The sequence below is a fragment of the Pongo abelii genome, chromosome 23 (genome assembly GCF_028885655.2).
Source record: "Pongo abelii isolate AG06213 chromosome 23, NHGRI_mPonAbe1-v2.0_pri, whole genome shotgun sequence".
Classification (NCBI taxonomy): Eukaryota; Metazoa; Chordata; class Mammalia; order Primates; family Hominidae; genus Pongo; species Pongo abelii.
The window spans coordinates 48,592,064-48,614,508 of record NC_085929.1 but is presented as its reverse complement, the minus strand read 5'-3'; the positions used below and the strand labels follow the sequence as shown (position 1 = coordinate 48,614,508).

At 54.4% G+C, this 22,445-nt stretch overlaps 2 protein-coding genes across 12 annotated transcripts in view; one reads left to right on the top strand and one right to left on the bottom strand.

Moving 5' to 3' along the window:
* Nucleotides 1-2,547: 2,547 nt before the first annotated feature.
* SMDT1 (single-pass membrane protein with aspartate rich tail 1) overlaps nucleotides 2,548-22,445 on the bottom strand; it is a 60,232-nt gene continuing 40,334 nt past the window's right edge. For 2 of the 11 annotated variants that reach the window (XM_063722914.1, XM_054543559.1), the window contains exons 2-5: nucleotides 15,013-15,096; nucleotides 14,580-14,665; nucleotides 13,745-14,273; nucleotides 2,960-3,044 (exon numbers count right to left, since the gene is read on the bottom strand). In XM_063722914.1, the coding sequence (XP_063578984.1) occupies nucleotides 3,014-3,044; nucleotides 13,745-14,273; nucleotides 14,580-14,665; nucleotides 15,013-15,065 (699 nt within the window). In that variant the 5' untranslated portion in view covers nucleotides 15,066-15,096 and the 3' untranslated portion in view covers nucleotides 2,960-3,013. Of the gene's footprint in view, nucleotides 3,045-3,288; nucleotides 3,556-4,422; nucleotides 14,274-14,579; nucleotides 14,694-14,937; nucleotides 15,097-15,340; nucleotides 15,939-20,432; nucleotides 20,684-22,445 lie in introns of those variants that run through there. The other 9 variants (XR_010139474.1, XM_063722915.1, XR_010139473.1 and 6 more) reach the window with 8 other exon arrangements.
* Nucleotides 8,394-12,590, top strand: LOC100458527 (cytochrome P450 2D6). The gene is made up of 9 exons (XM_024239645.2): nucleotides 8,394-8,573; nucleotides 9,279-9,450; nucleotides 9,987-10,139; nucleotides 10,228-10,388; nucleotides 10,810-10,986; nucleotides 11,180-11,321; nucleotides 11,528-11,715; nucleotides 12,172-12,313; nucleotides 12,412-12,590. The coding sequence occupies exons 1-9, from the start codon at nucleotides 8,394-8,396 to the stop codon at nucleotides 12,588-12,590; spliced, it is 1,494 nt and encodes a 497-aa protein (XP_024095413.2).

Below are 22,445 nucleotides of genomic sequence, written 5' to 3'. Positions count from 1 at the left end.
AGCAGGTGGCCGCTGCAGGTTCGGGCAGCTGCTTTAATTCCCTTATCTGACCCCACCCACATCCTGCTGATTGGCCCATTTTACAGACAGCGGATTGGTCCACTTACAGAGAGCTGATTGGTCCATTTTGACAGTGTGCTGATTGGTGCATTTACAATCCCTGAGCTAGACACAGAGCGCTGACTGGCGTATTTACAAACCTTGAGCTAGACACAGAGTGCTGAATAGTGTATTTACAATCCCTTAGCTAGACATAAAGGTTGTCCAAGTCCTCACTAGATTAGCTAGACAGAGTAGACAGAGAGCACTGATTGGTGCATTTACAAACCTTAAGCTAGACACAGAGTGCTGATTGGTGTATTTACAATCTTTTAGCTAGAAATAAAGGTTCCCCAAGTCCCCACCAGATTAGCTAGATACAGAGTGCTAATTGGTGCATCCACGAACCCAGAGCTAGACACAGAGTGCTGATTGGTGCATATACAATCCTCTGGCTAGACATAAAAGTTCTCCAAGTCCCCATCCGACTCAGGAGCCCAGCCAGCTTCGCCTAGTGGATCCCATGCCAGGGCCACAGGCAGAGCTGCCCGCCAGTCCCACGCCGGGCAACTGCACTCCTCAGCCCTTGGGCAGTGGATGGGACCAGGCGCCGCGGAGCAGTGGGAGGCACCTGTGGGGGAGCCCATCATGGGGAGGCTCGGGCATGGCGGGCTGCAGGTCCTGAGCCCTGCCCAGTGGGGAGGCGATGGAGGCCTGGCGAGAATTCAAGTGTGGTGCGCGCGGGCGGGCCAGCAGTGCTGGGGGACCCAGCGCCCCCTCCACTGCTGCTGGCCCAGGTGCTAAGCCCCTCACTGCCTGGGGCCAGAGGCGTTGGCCGGCCGCTCCGAGTGCAGGGCCCGCTGAGCCCCTGCCCACCCAGAACTGGTGCTGGCCCTCGAACAACCCAGGTTCCCGCACGCGCCTCTCCCTCCATACCGCCCCTCAAGCAGAGGGAGCTGGCTCCAGCCTCCAACAGCCCAGAGAGGGGCTCCCACAGTGCAGCGGCGGGCTGAAGGGCTCCTCAAGTGTGGTCAGAGCAGACACCGAGGCCGAGGAGGTGCTGAAAGTGAGCGAGGACCACCAGCACGTTGACACCTCTCAACTTCACCACAGGACTGGCCACCTCTCTGGGCCCTCAAGGATGCTGCTGTCCGGACCCCTGACCAATGACGAGTTTGCACTCGGGGCCAGGCTGGCGCTGGAGGAGGATACTTGTTGGGCCCCAACCCTAGGTGCCATCCTCCCAGTAGGGGTCAGGCCAGGGCCCGCAGGCCTGCCCTAGGGACAGGAGTCAACCTTGGGCCCATGAGGCACTGGGGCGGGCAGAGGAGGAGGTGGTGGCATGGGGAGCTGAGAGCCAGAGACCCTGACCCTAGTCCTGGCTCTGCCCTTACCCCGTGTGACCCCGGGCCCACCCTTCCCCACCCTTCCCCACCCTGGGCTTCTGTTTCCCTTCTGCCAATGAGAAGGCTGCTTCAGCTGCCATGAGTCCTGTCTTCCTGCTCTGCCTTCTGGGGCTGTGGCCCTTGCTGGCCTGGAGCCCCAACCAAAGGCAGGGACCGCTGTCCTCCACGTCAGTCCTCACTGACATAATGGGCTGGGCTGGGCACACAGGCAGTGCCCAAGAGTTTCTAATGAGCATATGATTACCTGAGTCCTGGGCAGACCTTCTTAGGGAACAGCCTGGGATAGAGAACCACAGACGCTCTGAGGAGCCACCTGAGGCCTCTTTTGCCAGAGGACCCTACAGCCTCCCTGGCAGCAGTTCCGCCAGCATTTCTGTAAATGCCCTCACGCCAGGGTGCGGCCCGGCTGTCAGCACGAGAGGGACGTTGGTCTGTCCCCTGGCACCGAGTCAGAAGGGTGGCCAGGGCCCCCTTGGGCCCCTCCGGAGACAATCCACTGTGGTCACACGGCTCGGTGGCAGGAAGTGCTGTTCCTGCAGCTGTGGGGACAGGGAGTGTGGATGAAGCCAGGCTGGGTTTCTCTGAAGACGGAGGTCCCGAAAGGCGGCAGCCTGGCCTATGGCAGCAGCAACTCTTGGATTTATTGGAAAGTTTTTCTTCACGGTTCTGAGTGTTGGGGGTGTTAGAGGCTGAGAACCAGTCCAGCCAGAGCTCTGTCATGGGTACGGAGACCTGCTCCCAGGGCCTTTGCTCTTTGCTGTCCTCAGAGGCCTCTGCAAAGTAGAAACCTGCAGCCTTGTGAGTCCCCTCCTGGGAGCAACCAACCCTCCCTCTGAGATGCCCCGGGGCCAGGTCAGCTGTGGTAAAAGGTAGGGATGCAGCCAGCTCAGGGGAGTGGCCCAGAGTTCCTGCCTACCCAAGGAGGCTCCCAGGAAGGTCAAGGCACCTGACTCCTGGGCTGCTTCCCTCCCCTCCCCGGGTCAGGAAGCTGGGAAAGGGCTGGGGTGTCTGTGACCTGGCAGTCATGGAGAAGCAGGGTGGAAGCAGCCCCCTGCAGCACGCTGGGCCAGTGGTCTTACCAGATGGATACGCAGCAACTTCCTTTTGAACCTTTTTATTTTCCTGGCAGGAAGAAGAGGGATCCAGCAGTGAGATCAGGCAGGTTCTGTGTTGCACAGACAGGGAAACAGGCTCTGTCCACAAGAAGTCGGGGGGGGGGCCAGGATGAGGCCCAGTCTGTTCACACATGGCTGCTGCCTCTCAGCTCTGCACAGACGTCCCGGCTCCCCTGGGATGGCAGCTTGGCCTGCTGGTCTTGGGGTTGAGCCAGCCTCCAGCACTGCCTCCCTGCCCTGCTGCCTCCCACTCTGCAATGCTCCATGGCTGCTCAGTCGGACCCAGGCTGGAGACGTTCCAGTTGAAGCCCCGGGCTGTCCTTACCTCCCAGTCTGGGGTACCTGCCACCTCCTGCTCAGCAGGAATGGGGCTAGGTGCTTCCTCCCCTGGGGACTTCACCTGCTCTCCCTCCTGGGATAAGACAGCAGCCTCCTCCTTGGGGGCAGCAGCATTCAGTTCTCCAGGTCTCCTGGGGGTTGTGACCTGCAGGAGGAATAAGAGGGCAGACTGTGGGCAGACAGGCCTTCACAGCACCTCATCCTCCTGTTCTCACACTGGGGTGTCACAGTCCTGGGAAGTTCTTCCTTTTCAGTTGAGCTGTGGTAACCTTGTGAGTTTCCTGGAGGGGGCCTGCCACTACCCCTGGGACTCCCTGCCGTGTGTCTGGGTCTAACTGAGCTCTGAAAGGAGAGAGCCCCAGCCCTGGGCCTTCCAGGGGAAGCCTTACCTCAGAGGTTGGCTTCTTCCTACTCTTGACTTTGCGTCTCCACAGAGGGAGGTGGGAGGGGTGACACACAGCTATGAGTGACGAGCAGTCTTTCCCCGACTGGCCCATCCTCTCCAGGTGCAGTTCCCCTTAGTGTGTCTGCGAAGGGTGCCAGCACAGCCGCCCCACTCCAGGGGAAGAGGAGTGCCAGCCCTTACCCACCTGAGTGGGCACAGTGTAGCATTTATTCATTAGCCCCCACACTGGCCGGACCATCTCCCCTGTGGGCTGCATGACAAGGAGGGAGAAAAAGGCTGAGGTAAGAGCTACTGTCAACACCTAAACTTAAAAAATCTATAATTGGGCTGGGCAGGGTGGCTCCCACCTGTAATCCCAGCACTTTGGGAGGCCGAGACGGGTGGATCACCTGAGGTCAGGAGTATGAGACCAGCCTGGCCAACATGGTGAAACCCCGTCTCTACTAAAAATACAAAAAATTAGCTGGGCGTGGTGGTGGGCGCCTGTAATCCCCGCTACTCAGGAGGCTGAGGTAGGAGAATTGCTTGAACCTGGGAGGCAGAGGTTGCAGTGAGCCAAGATCACACATTGCACTCCAGTCTGGGTGATAAGTGAAATGCCATCTCTAAAACAAAACAAAAACCTAATTCCCCAAGAACTGTCACTCTTTCTCCTGTCTGCTAGCTCCCAGGCAGACCCCACTTGCCAGGGCTGTCTACATTTGTCCTGAGATCTCTTCTGGTGGGAACAGCATTTTCTCAGGAAGGTTTGTTGAAAGTCATCAGATCCATGGTTGAAAATCGAAGCTGCCTGTGGTGATGGATAACAGCTGGGGTTACAAAGCAGCAGCTGGGGCATGAGCTGCCCACAGTGAGTTTTTGTTGTTGTTTTTTTTTTTTGGGTGAGGGATGGGGTCTTGCTAGGTCTCAAACTCCTGGCCTCAAGTGATCCTCCCATTACAGTCTCCTGAGTCACTGACACTACAGGTGTGAGCCACCATGTCCAGCTTGTAGTGGTTTTGAACAGCTCTTGCCCCTTCTTGGGAATCTAGGTGCCCTGCACGTGTGTAAGGCTGTCTGCAGCTGTGCCCATATTCAGGAAGGCCGGCAAGGCCCTGAGCCCTCACCCGTGACTGACCTGAGGTGCTGTGCAGACAGCACGTGACGGCTAAGGGAAAGTTGAGCACTGCCTAGCCGAGCGCTGAAGCCATGCCCGGCACACACTCGGCAAAGACTTCACTTCCAGGCACCTAAGGAACTCTCTGACCAGTCATTAGCTGACCACTGCCGTAACTGAAGAGAGGCTTCAGTGGCCACACCTCGCAGGCAATGGAGACATTAATGCTTAGTCAGAATTAGTTCAGGAAAGTCACCCAGCAAAGAAACAGCTCCAACAGGCAACAACAACAACACACCCTGGGCAGGGAAGAGAATCTGACTTCCGGAGTTGCCACATTATCGCCCGTGAAATGTCCAGGTTTTAACAACAAATTATGAGACATGGAAAGGAACCCGAAAGGACGGCGTAGACACGGGAAAAGCCACCAATGGGACCAGTACCTGATGCTGCAATTGCTAGACAAAAACGTTCAATCAGCTCATTTAAATATGTTCAAAGACATAAAACATGTTGCATCTAAGGTTGCACCGCCTGGAACCTGCTGATCTCGGAAGCTAAGCATGGTCAGGCCTCGCTAGTACTTCAAAGGGAGAAACTACGTGTAGGCCTGGTGCGGTGGCTCACACCTATAATCCTAGCACTCTGGGAAGCTGAGGCAGGTGGATTGCTTGAGCCCAGGAGTTTGAGAGCAGCTTGGGAAATGTGGTGAGACCCCCATCTCTACAAAAAATTTAAAAAATTAGCTGGCTGCCTATGGTCCCAGCCTCTCAGGATGCTGAGGTAGGAGGATCACTTCAGCCCAGGAAGTTGAGGCTGCAGTGAGCCATGATTGCACCACTGCACTCCAGCTTGGGCGACAGAGAGACCCTCTCCCAAGAAAAAGAAAAGAACCATGTCAAAAGAACTAAGGAAAGTGTGGGAACAATGTCTTACCAATTAGAGAATATCAATAATGAGATAAACCTTATAAAAAGGGGCTAGGCATGGTGGCTCATGCCTATAATCCCAGCACTTTGGGAGGCTGAGGCAGGCAGATCACGAGGTCAAGAGATTGAGACCAGCCTGGCCAACATGGTGAAACCCCACCTCTATTTAAAATACAAAAATTAGCCGAGCATGGTGGCGCATGCCTATAATCCCAGCTACTCAGGAGGCTGAGGCAGGAGAATCGCTTGAACCCGGGAGCTGGAGATTGCAGTAAGCCGAGATTGCACCACTGCACTACAGCCTGGGCAACAAAGTGATACTCCAAAAAACAAAAAAAAAACAAAAAGTTGTAAAAAGGAACCAAATAAAAATTCTGGAGTTGTAGGGTAAAATAACTGAAATGAAAATTCATCCCAGGGGCCCAAGAGCAGATTAGAACAATTGGAAGAAAGAGCCTGTGACTATGGAGAGAGGCCACCTGAGGTAGTCCCCTCTGAGGAACAGGAACAAGAATGAAGAGCAATGCACAGAGATCCAGAGACCTGGAGACGCCGTCAAGCTTTCCGACATACACGCAATGGGAGTCCCAGGAAAGAAGACAGGGAGAAAGGAGTAAAGGAATAGTTGAAGAATTAATGGCTGAAAACCTCCCACATTTGATGAAAAACATTAATCTGTACATCCAAAAAGCTCAACAAACTCCAAGTAGGGTAAACTCAAAGAGATCTTCAGCCATACGCATCATCATAATCACTGTCAAAAGACAGATTTTTCTTTTTTTAGAATTTTAAATGTACCTTTTAATTTGCTCCTGGGGCAAAGAGCCAGGATTGGTACTAGAGCAGTGTCTGGGATGAAAAGAATTTAATAAAATGGGATTAGGTCCAACGGTTGGGTTAGGGGAGGCAACCTGCTCGGGAGGATCAGCCTCAACCTATCCATGCAGCAGGGCCTCCACCTGTCCCTCTCCGTAGTCCCACACCTGGAACCCAGAACCATCTGCTGCTCCCCAGATCATGGCCGACAGCACTCTGCCAGACTGCGGCTGGAGCAGGCACAGGATTCACTTATTGAGGGCTGTGGCCTGGCCCAGTTCATAGCCTATACCCAGGGACAGTTGTGTCACTCCTGCCACGACCACATCTGCCTTCTGCAGCCACGTCAAGTACCACTCATGGATGAGCCTGTCATCCCCAGCGGACTTATCAACCCCGCGTCCAGCTCCACAGCTGCCAAGTGCTCGGTGAGCACTGGCTCCAAGCATGGCAGCCGCCACACGATCCACCTGTACAGGGCCCGGTCCTCCTGTCCTCAGTGGATGACCCCATAGAAGTCCAGGGCCCGGCGGCTGCCCTCCCACAAAAGACAGGATTTTGAAAGCAGCAAGAGAGAAGAGACATATCAGGTAGTCACAGTGGCTCAGGCCTCCCAGCACTTTGGGAGGCCCAGGTGGGAGGATCGCTTCACCCCAGGAGTTCAAGACCAACCTGGACAGTTTGGAAGAACCCAGTCTCTACAAAAAATACAAAATTAGCTGGGGCTGGGTGCGGTGGTTCATGCCTATAATCCCAGCACTTTGGGAGGCTGAATCACCTGAAGTCAGGCATTCAACACTAGCCTGGCCAACATGGTGAAACCGTATCTCTACTGAAAATACAAAAAGCCAGACGTGGTGGCACACACCTGTAATTCCAGCTACTTAGGAGGCTGAGGCAGGAGAATTGCTTGAAGCCTAGAGGTGGAGGTTGTAGTGAGCAGAGGTTGCATCATTGCACAATGGAGGGGAGCCGCCAGCCTGGGCAACAACAGCAAATCTCCGGCTCCCAAAAAAAAAAAAAAAAAAAAAAAAAAAAAATTGGGCTGGGTGGTGCCTGTAGTCCCAGCTACTTGAGAGGCAGGGGGTCCACTTGATGTCGAGACTGCAGTGAGCCATGATCCTGCCACTACACTCCAGCCTGGGCAACAGAGTGAGACCCTGTCTAAAGAAAAAAAAAAGCAACATATCCTGAACAAAGGATCTTCCATAACGTTCCCACCAGATTTCTAATCAGAAACATGGAGGCCAGAAAGCAGTGGAGGACAGCGACCCTCAGGCAGCCCTGGAGGATGTTGTCACAGGCTGGGGCAAGGGCCTTCAGGCTACCAACTGGGAGCTCTGGGAACAGCCCTGTTGCAAACAAGAAGCCATGGCCCAGCCGGAGCCCAGGAATGTGGGCTGGGCTGGGAGCAGCCTCTAGACAGGAGAGGTCCCATCCAGGAAACCTCAGGCGTGGCTGGGAAGCACGGTACTTGGTGCTGGGTCTGTATGTGTGTGTGAGAGAGAATGTGTGCCGAGTTCAGTGTGAGTCTGTGTACATGTGAATATTGTCTTTGTGTGGGTGATTTTGTGGGTGTGTGATCGTGTCCCTGCAAGTGTGAACAAGTGGACAAGTGTCTGGGAGTGGACAAGAGGTCTGTGCACCATCAGGTGTGTGCATAGCATCTGTGCATGTCAAGAGTGCAGTGTGAAGTGAAGGGACCAGGCCCATGACGCCTCTCGTCATCAGGAGCTCCCTAAGGCCCCAGGTAAATGCCAGTGACAGATAAGGGTGTTGAAGGTCACTCTGGAATGGGTAGGTGGGGGTAAGGAATGAGCAAGGCCATGTTCTGGAGGAGGGGTTGTGACTACATTAGGGCGTGTGAGCCTAGCTGGGAGGTGGATGGCCAGGTCCACTGAAACCCTGGTTATCCCAGAAGCCTTTGCAGGCTTCAGGAGCTTGGAGTGGGGAGAGGGTGTGACTTCTCCAACCAGGCCCCTCCACTGGCCTACCCTGGGTAAGGGCCTGGAGCAGGAAGCAGGGGCAAGGACCTCTGGAGCAGCCCATACCCGCTCTGGCCTGACCCTGCACCCACTGGCAACACAGTAGGTTGGCTCACAGCAGAGGGCAAAGGCCATCATCAGCTCCCTTTATAAGGGAACGGTCACGTGCTCGGTGTGCTGAGTGTGTCCTGCCTGGTCCTCTGTCTGGTGGGGTGGGGGTGCCAGGTGTGTCCAAAGAAGCCCAGTCGGTAGTGAGGCAGCTATGGGGCTAGAAGCACTGGTGCCCCTGGCCGTGACAGTGGCCATCTTCCTGCTCCTGGTGGACCTGATGCACCGGCGCCAACGCTGGACTGCACGCTACCCACCGGGCCCCCTGCCACTGCCCGGGCTGGGCAACCTGCTGCATGTGGACTTCCAGAACACACCATACTGCTTTGACCAGGTGAGGGAGGAGGTCCTGGAGGGCGGCAGAGGTCCTGAGGATCCCCCACCACCAGCAAACATGGGTGGTGGGTGAAACCACAGTCTGGACCAGAAGCCAGGCTGAGAAGGGGAAGCAGGTTTGGGGGACTTCCTGGGGGAGGGCATTTATACATGGCATGAAGGACTGGATTTTCCAAAGGCCAAGGAAGAGTAGGGCAAGGGCCTGGAGGTGGAGCTGGACTTGGCAGTGGGCATGCCAGCCCATTGGGCAACATATGTTATGGAGCACAAAGTCCCTTCTGCTGACACCAGAAGGCAAGGCCTTGGGAATGGAAGACGAGTCAGGGTCCTGAGTGTCGTTTAAATCAGGAAATCAAGGATGAAGGGAGTGCAGTGACCCGGTTCAAACCTTGTGCACTGTGGGTCCTCGGGCCTCACTGCTCACCGGCATGGACCACCATCTGTAAAATGGGATGCTAACTGGGGCCTATCAGCAGTTTTGGTGACTCTTGCAAGGTCATACCTGGGTGACGCATCCAAACTGAGTTCCTCCATCCTAGAAGGTGTGACCTCCCACCCTCGCCCCAGGATCAGGAGACCGGGTCTCCCCCTCCCACCTGCTCACTCCTGGTAGCCCCGGGGGTCGTCCAACGTTCAAATAGGACTAGGGCCTGTAGTCTGGGGGGACCCTGGCTTGACAGAGGCCCTGACCCTCCCTCTGCAGTTGCGGCGCCGCTTCGGGGACGTGTTCAGCCTGCAGCTGGCCTGGACGCCGGTGGTCGTGCTCAATGGGCTGGCGGCCGTGCGCGAGGCGCTGGTGACCCGCGGTGAGGACACCGCCGACCGCCCGCCTGCACCCATCACCCAGATCCTGGGTTTCGGGCCACGTTCCCAAGGCAAGCGGCGGTGGGGACAGAGGCAGATTTCCGTGGGACCCGAGTGGGCGGTGACCGTAGTCCGAGCTGGGCGGAGAGGGCGTGGGGTCGTGGACGTGAAACAGAAAAGCCAGCGAGTGGGGACAGCGGGCCAGGAAACCACCTGCACTGGGGAGGTGGGAGCCTGGGGACGAGGGCGGGGCCGCTGCCAAGACCTGCCAGGAGTCCAGTGGGAGAGGCTGGCGCATTTCCCAGCTGGAATCGGGTGTCGAAGTGGGGGGCGGGGACTGCACCTGTGCTGTAGGCTCAGTGTGGGTAGCGCGGGGCACGCAGGATCTTCCCTGAGTGGAAAGGCGGTCAGGGTGGGCAGAGACGAGGTGGGGCAAAGCCCTGCCCCAGCCAGGGGAGCAAGGTGGGTGCACAAAAAGTGGGCCCTGTGCCCAGCTAGACAGGGCTAGGGACTGCGGGAGACCAGGAGGAGCATAGGGTTGGAGTGGGTGGTGGAGGGTGGGGCCAATGACTTCATGGCCACGTGCATGTGCCTGTCCCACCCCCAGGGGTGTTCCTGGCGCACTATGGGCCCGCGTGGCGCGAGCAGAGGCGCTTCTCCGTGTCCACCTTGCGCAACTTGGGCCTGGGCAAGAAGTCGCTGGAGCAGTGGGTGACCGAGGAGGCCGCCTGCCTCTGTGCCGCCTTCGCTGACCACTCCGGTGGGTGATGGGCAGAGGGGCACAAAGCGGGAACTAGGAAGGTGGAGGACCGGGAAGGCGACCCCTGACCCGCATCTCCCGCCCCCAGGACGCCCCTTTCGCCCCAACAACCTCCTGGACAAAGCCGTGAGCAACGTGATCGCCTCCCTCACCTGTGGGCGCCGCTTCGAGTACGACGACCCTCGCTTCCTCAGGCTGCTGGACCTAGCTCAGGAGGGATTGAAGGAGGAGACGGGCTTCCTGCGCGAGGTGCGGAGCGAGAGACCGAGGGGTCTTTGCAGGGCGAGCTCCTGAGAGGTGCTGGGGCTGCACTGGGGCCTCCGAAGAGCAGGATTTGCATAGAAGGGTTTGGGAAAGGCCATTCCAGGAGACCCCACTATAAGAAGGGCCTGGAGGAGGAGGGGACATCTCAGACATGGTCGTGGGAGAGGTGTGCCCAGGTCAGGGGGCACCAGGAAAGGCCAAGGACTCTGTACCCCCTGTCCACGTTGGGGATTTCGATTTTAGGTTTCTCCTCTGGGCAAGGAGAGAGGGTGGAGGCTGGCACTTGGGGAGGTCAGTGGTAAGGACAGGCAGGCCCTGGGTCTTCCTGGAGATGGCTGGGGCCTGAGACTGGTCCAGGTGAACGCAGAGCATAGGAGGGATTGAGACCCCGTTGTGTCTGGTGTAGATGCTGAATGCTGTCCCCGTCCTGCTGCGCATCCCTGGGGTGGCTGGCAAGGTCCTACGCTCCCAAAAGGCTTTCCTGACCCAGCTGGATGAGCTGCTAACTGAGCACAGGATGACCTGGGACCCAGCCCAGCCACCCCGAAACCTGACTGAGGCCTTCCTGGCAGAGATGGAGAAGGTGAAAGCAGCTGCCACGGTGGGGGGCAAGGGTGGTGGGTTGAGCATCCCGGGAGGAATGAGGGGAGGCTGGGCAAAAGGTTGGGCCAGTGCATCACCCGGCGAGCCCCATCTGGGCTGACAGATGCAGAATGGGAGGTCATTTGGGGGCTACCCCGCTCTGTCCCCTGAGTTATCCTCTCGGCCCTGCTCAGGCCAAGGGGAACCCTGAGAGCAGCTTCAATGATGAGAACCTGCGCATAGTGGTGGCTGACCTGTTCTCTGCTGGGATGGTGACCACCTCGACCACGCTGGCCTGGGGCCTCCTGCTCATGATCCTACACCCAGATGTGCAGCGTGAGCCCATCTGGGACCCAGTGCAGGGGCCGAGGGAGGAAGGGTACAGGCGGGGGCCCATGAACTTTGCTGGGACACCCGGGGCTCCAAGCACAGGCCTGACCAGGATCCTGTAAGCCTGACCTCCTCTAACATAGGAGGCAGGAAGGAGTGTCAGAGCTGGTCCCCTGGGTGCTGACCCATTGTGGGGACGCATGTCTGTCCAGGCCGTGTCCAACAGGAGATCGACGATGTGATAGGGCAGGTGCGGCGACCAGAGATGGGTGACCAGGCTTGCATGCCCTACACCACTGCCGTGATTCACGAGGTGCAGCGCTTTGGGGACATCGTCCCCCTGGGTGTGACCCATATGACATCCCGTGACATCGAAGTACAGGGCTTCCACATTCCTAAGGTAGGGCTGGCGCCCTCCTCACCCCAGCTCAGCACCAGCCCCTGGTGGTAGCCCCAGGATGGCCACTGCCAGGTGGGCCCAGTCTAGAAACCCTGGCTACCCAGTCCTTAATGCCACCACATCGACTGTCCCCACTTGGGTGTGGGGTCCAGAATAGAGGCAGGACTGGCCTGTCCATCCAGAGCCCCAGTCTAGTGGGGAAGACAGACCAGGACCTGCCAGAATGTTGGGAGGACCCAATGCCTGCAGGGAGAGGGGGCAGTGTGGGTGCCTCTGAGAGGTGTGACTGTGCCCTGCTATGGAGTCGGAGAGGGTACTGTGGAGCTTCTCAGGCACAGGACTAGTTGACAGAGTCCAGCAGTGTGCCAGGCAGTGTGTGTCCCCCGTGTGTTTGGTGGCAGGGGTCCCAGCATCCTAGAGCCCAGTCCCCACTCTCGCCCTGCATCTCCTGCCCAGGGGACGACGCTCTTCACCAACCTGTCATCGGTGCTGAAGGATGAGGCCGTCTGGGAGAAGCCCTTCCACTTCCACCCCGAACACTTCCTGGATGCCCAGGGCCACTTTGTGAAGCCAGAGGCCTTCCTGCCTTTCTCAGCAGGTGCCTGTGGGGAGCCCGGCTCCCTGTCCCCTTCCGTGGAGTCTTGCAGGGGTATCGCCCAGGAGCCAGGCTCACTGACGCCCCTCCCCTCCCCACAGGCCGCCGCGCATGCCTCGGGGAGCCCCTGGCCCGCATGGAGCTCTTCCTCTTCTTCACCTGCCTGCTGCAGCGCTTCAGCTTCTCGGTGCCCGCTGGACAGCCCCAGCCCAGCCACCATGGTGTCTTTGCTTTCCTGGTGACCCCATCCCCCTACGAGCTTTGTGCTGTGCCCCGCTAGAATGGGGTACCTAGTCTCCAGCTGGCTCCCTAGCCAGGGGCCCTGATGTACAATAAAGCAATGTGGTAGTTCCAACTTGGGTCCCCCGCCCAGACCCTTGATGGGATCATCCTCCTCAGGGCAACTCCACCCCTGCCTCATTCCTGCTTACCCCACCGCCTGGCCACGTTTGAGACAGGGGTATGTTGAGGCTGAGCAGATGTCAGTTACCCTTGCCCATAATCCCATGTCCCCCACTGTCCCAATTCTGACTGCCCAGATTGGTGACAAGGACTACACTGTCCTGGCATCTGGGGAAGGGGCCAGAATGGACTGACTAGAGGTGTCAGTCAGCCCTCGATGTGGTGGAGAGGGCAGGACTCAGCCTGGAGGCCCACATTTCAGGCCTAACTCAGCCCACCCCACATCGGGGGCAGCAGTCCTGCCAGCACCATCACAACAGTCACCTCCCTTCATATATGACACCCCAAAAAGGAAGACAAATCATGGCATCAGGGAGCTATATGCCAGGGCTACCTCCCAGGGTTCAGTCGGCAGGTGCCAGAACGTTCCCTGGGAAGGCCCCATGGAAGCCCAGGGACTGAGCCACCGCCCTCAGCCCCGTCATCTCACCACACCACTGGCTACCTCTCTGGGCCCTCAGGGATGCTGCTGTACAGACCCCTGACCAGTGACGAGTTTGCACTCGGGGCCAGGCTGGCGCTGGAGGAGGACACTTGTTGGGCTCCAACCCTAGGTGCCATCCTCCTGGTAGGGGTAAGGCCAGGGCCCGCAGGCCTGCCCTAGGGACAGGAGTCAACCTTGGGCCCATGAGGCACTGGGGCGGGCAGAGGAGGAGGTGGTGGCATGGGGAGCTGAGAGCCAGAGACCCTGACCCTAGTCCTGGCTCTGCCCTTACCCCGTGTGACCCCGGGCCCACCCTTCCCCACCCTTCCCCACCCTGGGCTTCTGTTTCCCTTCTGCCAATGAGAAGGCTGCTTCAGCTGCCATGAGTCCTGTCTTCCTGCTCTGCCTTCTGGGGCTGTGGCCCTTGCTGGCCTGGAGCCCCAACCAAAGGCAGGGACCGCTGTCCTCCACGTCAGTCCTCACTGACATAATGGGCTGGGCTGGGCACACAGGCAGTGCCCAAGAGTTTCTAATGAGCATATGATTACCTGAGTCCTGGGCAGACCTTCTTAGGGAACAGCCTGGGATAGAGAACCACAGACGCTCTGAGGAGCCACCTGAGGCCTCTTTTGCCAGAGGACCCTACAGCCTCCCTGGCAGCAGTTCCGCCAGCATTTCTGTAAATGCCCTCACGCCAGGGTGCGGCCCGGCTGTCAGCACGAGAGGGACGTTGGTCTGTCCCCTGGCACCGAGTCAGAAGGGTGGCCAGGGCCCCCTTGGGCCCCTCCGGAGACAATCCACTGTGGTCACACGGCTCGGTGGCAGGAAGTGCTGTTCCTGCAGCTGTGGGGACAGGGAGTGTGGATGAAGCCAGGCTGGGTTTCTCTGAAGACGGAGGTCCCGAAAGGCGGCAGCCTGGCCTATGGCAGCAGCAACTCTTGGATTTATTGGAAAGTTTTTCTTCACGGTTCTGAGTGTTGGGGGTGTTAGAGGCTGAGAACCAGTCCAGCCAGAGCTCTGTCATGGGTACGGAGACCCGCTCCCAGGGCCTTTGCTCTTTGCTGTCCTCAGAGGCCTCTGCAAAGTAGAAACCGGCAGCCTTGTGAGTCCCCTCCTGGGAGCAACCAACCCTCCCTCTGAGATGCCCCGGGGCCAGGTCAGCTGTGGTAAAAGGTAGGGATGCAGCCAGCTCAGGGGAGTGGCCCGGAGTTCCTGCCTACCCAAGGAGGCTCCCAGGAAGGTCAAGGCACCTGACTCCTGGGCTACTTCCCTCCCCTCCCCGGGTCAGGAAGCTGGGAAAGGGCTGGGGTGTCTGTGACCTGGCAGTCACGGAGAAGCAGGGTGGAAGCAGCCCCCTGCAGCACGCTGGGCCAGTGGTCTTACCAGATGGATACGCAGCAACTTCCTTTTGAACCTTTTTATTTTCCTGGCAGGAAGAAGAGGGATCCAGCAGTGAGATCAGGCAGGTTCTGTGTTGCACAGACAGGGAAACAGGCTCTGTCCACAAGAAGTCGGGGGGGCCAGGATGAGGCCCAGTCTGTTCACACATGGCTGCTGCCTCTCAGCTCTGCACAGACGTCCCGGCTCCCCTGGGATGGCAGCTTGGCCTGCTGGTCTTGGGGTTGAGCCAGCCTCCAGCACTGCCTCCCTGCCCTGCTGCCTCCCACTCTGCAATGCTCCATGGCTGCTCAGTCGGACCCAGGCTGGAGACGTTCCAGTTGAAGCCCCGGGCTGTCCTTACCTCCCAGTCTGGGGTACCTGCCACCTCCTGCTCAGCAGGAATGGGGCTAGGTGCTTCCTCCCCTGGGGACTTCACCTGCTCTCCCTCCTGGGATAAGACAGCAGCCTCCTCCTTGGGGGCAGCAGCATTCAGTTCTCCAGGTCTCCTGGGGGTTGTGACCTGCAGGAGGAATAAGAGGGCAGACTGTGGGCAGACAGGCCTTCACAGCACCTCATCCTCCTGTTCTCACACTGGGGTGTCACAGTCCTGGGAAGTTCTTCCTTTTCAGTTGAGCTGTGGTAACCTTGTGAGTTTCCTGGAGGGGGCCTGCCACTACCCCTGGGACTCCCTGCCGTGTGTCTGGGTCTAACTGAGCTCTGAAAGGAGAGAGCCCCAGCCCTGGGCCTTCCAGGGGAAGCCTTACCTCAGAGGTTGGCTTCTTCCTACTCTTGACTTTGTGTCTCCACACAAGGAGGTGGGAGGGGTGACACACAGCTATGAGTGACGAGCAGTCTTTCCCCGACTGGCCCATCCTCTCCAGGTGCAGTTCCCCTTAGTGTGTCTGCGAAGGGTGCCAGCACAGCCGCCCCACTCCAGGGGAAGAGGAGTGCCAGCCCTTACCCACCTGAGTGGGCACAGTGTAGCATTTATTCATTAGCCCCCACACTGGCCTGACAAGTCTCCCCTGTGGGCTGCATGACAAGGAGAGAGAAAAGGCTGAGGTAAGAGCTACTGTCAACACCTAAACCTAAAAAATCTATAATTGGGCTGGGCAGGGTGGCTCACACCTGTAATCCCAGCACTTTGTGAGGCTGAGGCATGTGGATCACCTGAGGTCAGGCGTTCGAGACCAGCCTGGCCAACATGGTGAAACCCCGTCTCTACTAAACATACAAAAAATTAGCCAGGTGTGGTGGCGGGTGCCTGTAATCCCAGCTACTCGGGAGGCTGAGGCAGGAGAATCGACTGAACCCAGGAAGTGGAGGCTGCAATGAGCCAAGATCGCGTCATTGCACTGCCGCCTGGTCAACAGGAGTGAAACTGTCTTTAAAAAAAAAAATCTATAATTGATATCTACAGAAAGATAAAACTTTGCATTCATGAAATAAGAATAGGAGGCTCTAAAATAAAAATGTTCAAACACCCACCACCAGTAATTCTTGACAAAAATATAGTCTGGGTGCCTTAGCTCATGCCTGCAATCCCAGCATTTTGGGAGGCTAAGGCAGGAGGATTGCTTGAGCCTAGGAGTTCAACACCAGCCTGGGCCACCTAAGGAGACCCCATCTCTACAAAAAATTAAAATAGTGGCTGGGTGTGGTGGCACACACCTGTAGTTCCATCTGCTTGGGAGGCTGAGGTGGGAGGATCACTTGAATCCGGGAACAAGGCTGCAGTGAACTGTGATTGTGCCACTGCACTCCAGGCTGGGCAACAGAGAAAGACCTTGCCTTAAAAATAAAAAATAATAGGAATGCAAAATCTAATCAAAGTATAGAAGCTAAACTTGAAAAAAATATTTTCCAGAAAGAACAGAGAAGAGGTCAGGAGCTCCAATAGCTAAATTGTTGTTTAGATGTTTCTGAAAGAGGCAGCAGAGACAACAGACTAGGAGGCAGGGAGAGATATCTAATACATACGTTTCTTTTTTGTCAAGACAAGTTCTCACAGAGGAAGAACATGAGTTTCCAGTAGAGAAGGAAACACCAAGTGTTCACAACAATGAATGAAGGGGACCCAGCCCCAATTTTGTTGTCAAGAAATTTCACAACACTGAGGACAGAGCGGAACCTAAAAACTTCCAGATATAAAAAAGTCTGAGCATCAGACTTCTCAACACCAACCTTTGAAGCTATAAGATAATGAAGACCTTCAAAATCTGACAGAAAATATTTCCAGTGTAGAATTCTATACCTAGCCAAATGCTATGCAAGTATGAATTGAGGTCTTTTCGGATACATAAATGTCTCAAGACTACCCCTCAGAAAGCAACCGGAGGTTGTACTTCACTAAAATAAAGGAGAAATAGAAAAGAAGATAACATGGGACCCAGCATAACAGACAGGGAGAGCCCCCGAGCATAAGGGTGAATGGCGAGCTCAGGAGGACAACTGGGCAGCAGACCTCCAGGGTGCCCCATCCAGATGGAATCAGGGAGATGGAGGGCTCCTGAGATATGTCTCCATGAAAATGATCATATGGAGAAATGACCTGATCTGGCTAAATGTACTGCAAAGAGATTTCTATTTTTGGCAGAAAATTTGGATGAATTAATTATATAATACATGCACAGAAAACTAAAGAAAGAGAAGAAGAAAAACTAAAATCATGACTCAACTGGGACTACTGTCTCCATTTTTTGTTTTGAGAAAGAGTCTTGCTCTGTTTCCCAGACTGGAGTGCAGTGATCACGTTTCATTGCAGCCTCCACAACCTGTGCTCAAGTGAGTGACTCTCTTACCTCAGCCTCCTTAGTAGCTGGGATCACAGGGCACCACCACACTCAGCTAATTTTTTTTTTTTAAATAGACAGTGTCTCCCAATGTTGTCCAGGCTGGTCTCGAACTCCTGGACTCAAGCGATCCTCCCAGGTTGACCTCTCAAGTAGCTGGGATTACAGGCATGAGCCACTGTGCCTGACCTAGCTAATTTTTTTCTGATTTATTTATTTATTTATTTATTTATTGTACAGAGTCTCACTATGTTGACCAGGCTGGTCTGGAACTTCTCAGCTCAAGTGATCCTACTGCCTTGGCCTCCCAAAGTGCAGAGATTACAGGCGTGAACTATTACGCCTGGCCTGTTTACATAGTTTAATAATGTAAATCTTTAATACTGATCTAATAAAAATTGAAATATGCCTTTTAGAATGGCTTTCAAAAATAACGAATGCTGGAGAGGATGTAGAACAACTGGAACCTCTCGGTTATTGCTGGTGAGACAGCCACTTTGAAAAAGTTTGAGTTTCTTACAAAATTAAACTTACACTTACCATATGACCCAAAAATTCCAATGCTTGCTCTTTACTCAAGTGTAAGGAAAATCTATGTCCACACAAAACTTGTATGTGAATATTAATAGTGATTTTATGCCCCAAACTAGAAACAGTCCAAATGTTCTGGCACATCCATACAATGGACCACCACTCAATAAAAGGAACAAACTACTGATACACACGACTAGATGAATCTCAAATGCTTTGTGCTAAGTAAAATAAACCAGACTGAAAAGGCTACCATACGTTTCCATTTATATGACAATCTTGCAAAGGCAAAACTACAGGAACAGGAAACTGTTCACTGATTGCCAGGGTGTGGGAGTAGGAGGAAGGGGTGACTACAGGTGACTATGGAGGATTTTTTTTTTTTTTTGAGATAGAGTCTGTGTTGCCCAGGTTGGAGTGTACTGTCACGATCTCGGCTCACTGCAACATCCACCTCTTGGGTTTAAGGTATTTTTAGTAGAGACGGGGTTTCACTATGTTGGCCAGGCTGGTCTCAAACTCCTGACCTCAGGTGATCCACCTGCTTTGGCCTCCCAAAGTGCTGGGATTACAGGCGTGAGCCACCGAGGCCAGCCACTTTTTTTTTTTTTTAAGACAGAGTCTTGCTGTGTCACTCAGGCTGGAGTGCAGTGGCGTGCACTCAAGTGATCCTCCCACCTCAGCTTCCTGAGTAGCTGGGACCACGGGCACACGTCACCACGCCCAGCTAATTTTCAATTTTTTTGTAGAGACAGGGTCTCACTATGTTGCCCAGGCTGGTCTTGAACTCCTGGGCTCCACCAATCCTCCTGCCTTGCCCTCCTCACAGTGCCCGGCCCTTAGATTCTCTCTTTAACCTCTAACTCCACCCTGTCTTCCTCACTTTCAGCAGAGCGCATAGGCACCATCAGATGGGCATTTCCTCAACTTGCTGCCACCAAACCCATTCACTCACCAGCTTCTCATAGGCCATTTCCTTTTCCAGGGGAGGAGGGGAGGAGGCTGCCCTCCCTCTCCGAAGCTAGCCCTACTCCTGTGCCCCATTTCATCTGGTCTTCTCACCTGGGCATTTGGAGATCTCGTCTCACCTCAATATTCTCCTTTTCCTTTTTTCTGGCTCCTTCCATCAGCATCTAAACACATTGCTGATCTCTTCTATTAAAAAGAAAAAAGCCCTTCTCCCTTGAAACCATATTCCTTCTCCAGCTAGTATCCTGACCCCTACCCTTCACACCAGTCTCCTGAGAGCGGTGTTGGCAGGGAGGTGTGTTTACTGCTTTCTACCTCTCCTGCACTCCACAACCCACTCCAACCTGTATCTGTCCCCATAAGCCTCTGAAACCCCTCTCACTGAGGTCATCAGTACACTCTTAGTCACCAAACCCAGATGACCCTTTCTTTTTTTTTGAGACGGAGTCTTGCTCCGTCAGCCAGACTTGAGTGCAGTGGAATGATCTCGGCTCACTGCAAGCTCCACCTCCCGGGTTCACACCATTCTCTTGCTTCAGCCTCCCGAGTAGCTGAGACTACAGGCGGCCCGCCACGAGGCCCAGCTAATTTTTTTTGTATTTACTAGTAGAGACAGGGTTTCACCATGTTAGCCAGGATGGTCTCGATCTCCTGACCTCGTGATCTGCCCGCCTCGGTCTTCCAAAGTGCTGGGATTACAGGCGTGAGCCACCGCGCCCGGCCCCAGCTGACCCTTTCTTTAACGACGTCGCCTTTTCTCTTGGCTGTTTGACCTCTCATGCTCTGGTTTTCCTCCCGCCTCCCACTCCTCTCTATCTCTCAGTCTCTGTCTATCTCTGTCTGTCTCTCTATTTCTGTCTCTGCCTCTCTCTCTGTAACTCTATCTCTCTGTCTCTCTCTCTCTGTATCTCTAACTCTGTCTCTATCTCTATCTCTGTCTCTGTTTCTCTCTATCTCTGTCGCTTTGTCTCTGTCTCTCTCTGCCTAAATCTCAGTGTCAGTGTTGCTCCATGTCCTGCTGACGACAAAGACTCCAAACTTCCACCTCAGACACTCACTTCTAGGCCTTTGCATGTGCTGTTCTCTACCTAGAATGTGTTTCTCCATGGCTTTCAGGAAGGCTTCCCTGCCTACCCGAGTTCAGGTGGGGTGGCCCGCCTCAGTGCTCTTAGGGTACTGTACTGTCCCCTGACTGAGGGACCACTTTAGGTCCGTCCACTGTCAAACCCCCAGTAGCTGCCCCTATGCATGGGACACAGCAAGAGCTCAGTAACCAAATGAATGATCACATGGCTGTGGTTCATCCTAGTGCTTAAAGCCCTGATCAGAGTTGAAAAGTTGCTGTATCCTATTCAGATTTCTGCTAGCAATATATTCAATAGTAAGCTTTGTTAGTCATCTATAACCCGGTGTAAGTGAAGTTATCAGGTCTTTTTCTGGGAGGAGGTTTAGAGGAGGAAAGGAGAGAGAATGAGTCCTAAAGGAGAGAAGAGGAGTAGAAGGGGCATGCCAAGTAGAAAAGGATGCAGAAAAGGTAGGCTTGGGGTAAAAAGATAATTTTCACCTGCTTGGGTGGTTTATTGAGGGCAGCCTTTTAGGCCTGCTTACCAAAGAGGCCAACCTTGATGATGCTAGAAATTTGCAGATAATCCTTTTACTATATCAGTGTCAGGCAGCTTATCCACCTCCTCTTGGGCTCTACGACCAAACCCGAGAAGAGCACTGAGGCCCAGCTAAGTCTGGGAGTTCAGTGCACAGGCCTCCCCTTTTGCACGGAGAGTGGTGTCTATGTGTGACATCATGTCTTAGGGGGGCTTTATGACAGGACAACCTCTTCAACCTTGGCGAGAACAGCTTGTCAAATGCCTCGGGGTGGCTTTAAATCCCCAGTAGTGAGAGACAGCCCCTTTGTACGTATCTCGTTGGTTCAATTCAGCACAAACAGTGCTGACTGAGCAGCTACAATGTGCCAAGCTCTGTGTGAAGACCCACTGAGACACAAAGACGCGAAGGTGTGTAAGACTCAGTCTTTTTTTTTTTCTTTAAGACTGAGTCTTGATCTGTTACCCAGGCTGGAGTGCAGTGGCATGATCGTGGCTCACTGCAACCTCCACCTCTCGGGTTCAAGAGATTCTCATGCCTCAGGCTACCAAGTGGCTGGGATTACAGGTGTGCATCACCATGCCCAGCTAATTTTTTTGTATTTTTAGTAAAGACAGGGTCTTGTCATGTTGGCCAGGCTGGTCTCAAACTCCTGGCCTCAAGTGATCCACCCACCTCGGCCTCCCAAAGTATTGAGATTACAGGAGTAAGCCACTGCACCCAGCCAAGACTCAGTCTTATTGCATAACACAATAAGCATATTTTCTAAATCCAAAACAAAAACACAGCCTAACAATTGAATGTCATCTATTCATTCATTCAACCAGTGTCTGCTGAGCTTCCATTTTGGTCCAAGCATTATGCTGAGAGGATCAAAGGTAAACAGGACATAGAGCCTACCCTTGAGGAGCTCAAAGACTTCAAACAGACATCTTATGGTTCAAGACAATAACTTCTACCTTCCTCCAAATTTCTGTAAATGTAACAATAATTACAAATCTATGGGTGGTTGAAACTGAGGGATGGATGCCTCAGTTTCACATACACATGAAACATTCAACAAGATAGGCCATATTCTGGACCACAAAACAAATCTCAATGGATTTTAAATTTATTTCAAGTATGTCCTTCAACCACTGTGGAATTAAAAATTAGAAATCAGTAACAGAAAGATTCCTGGAAAGAGTCTGAGCTCAGACTCACCTAACCCTGCCCCAACCTGACGGTATTTCTCTACCCACCCTGGTAGCTGATCACAAAAGCCATAAACTCTTGGGAGCTTTATGGCCCTGTCCATCACCTGAGAAATCCTAATACTTATCCTGACCAACTTAGGGCAAGCTTATATCCCCCTTCCAGTATTGCAGCTGGTGTTCTCTTGAAAGCGCCACCTCCTGGCTGGAGGCCAACCAAGCCAGGACATTACAGCAACTCACAACAGAATAACCCTGCTCCAAGAAATGAGAAACAACAGCTAATTCCACTGCCTGCAACATCCTGGCTAACCAGAGCTCCTGAGTCTGTCCATGTGACAACTTCACTGCTAGCATAACCAGCATTTGAGAAAGCCAGCACAGTAAACAAAACTACAAGCAAGGACTCTCACACTCACAGTCTACTTTACTCCCCTCCCACCTCCACCAGAGCAGGTGCTGGTATCCATGGCCAGTAGAGCTAAAGACGGATCACATCACAGGACTCTTTGCAGATATTCCTCAGCACCAGCGTGGAACCTGGTAGCCCCACTGGGTGGCTGGACCCATAAGAGCAATAGCAATCACTGCAGTCTGGCTCTCAGGAAGCTCCATCCCTAGGGGAAGTGAGAATCCATCACATCAAGGGGTCACTTTGTGGGACAAAAGAATCTGAACAGTAGCCCCTGAGTTCCAGATTTTTCCCCTGAAATAGTCTACCCAAGTGAGAAGAAATCAGAAAAATTGTAATATGACAAAACAAGGTTCTATAACACCTCCAA

Bases quoted from the DNA above. Each gene is read 5' to 3' on its own strand.
- LOC100458527 (XM_024239645.2), top strand. From the start codon at position 8,394: ATGGGGCTAGAAGCACTGGTGCCCCTGGCCGTGACAGTGGCCATCTTC. The intron at 9,451-9,986 runs GCAAGCGGCGGT...TCCCACCCCCAG, and splicing joins TTTCGGGCCACGTTCCCAAG to GGGTGTTCCTGGCGCACTAT. The intron at 10,140-10,227 runs GTGGGTGATGGG...TCCCGCCCCCAG, and splicing joins CGCCTTCGCTGACCACTCCG to GACGCCCCTTTCGCCCCAAC.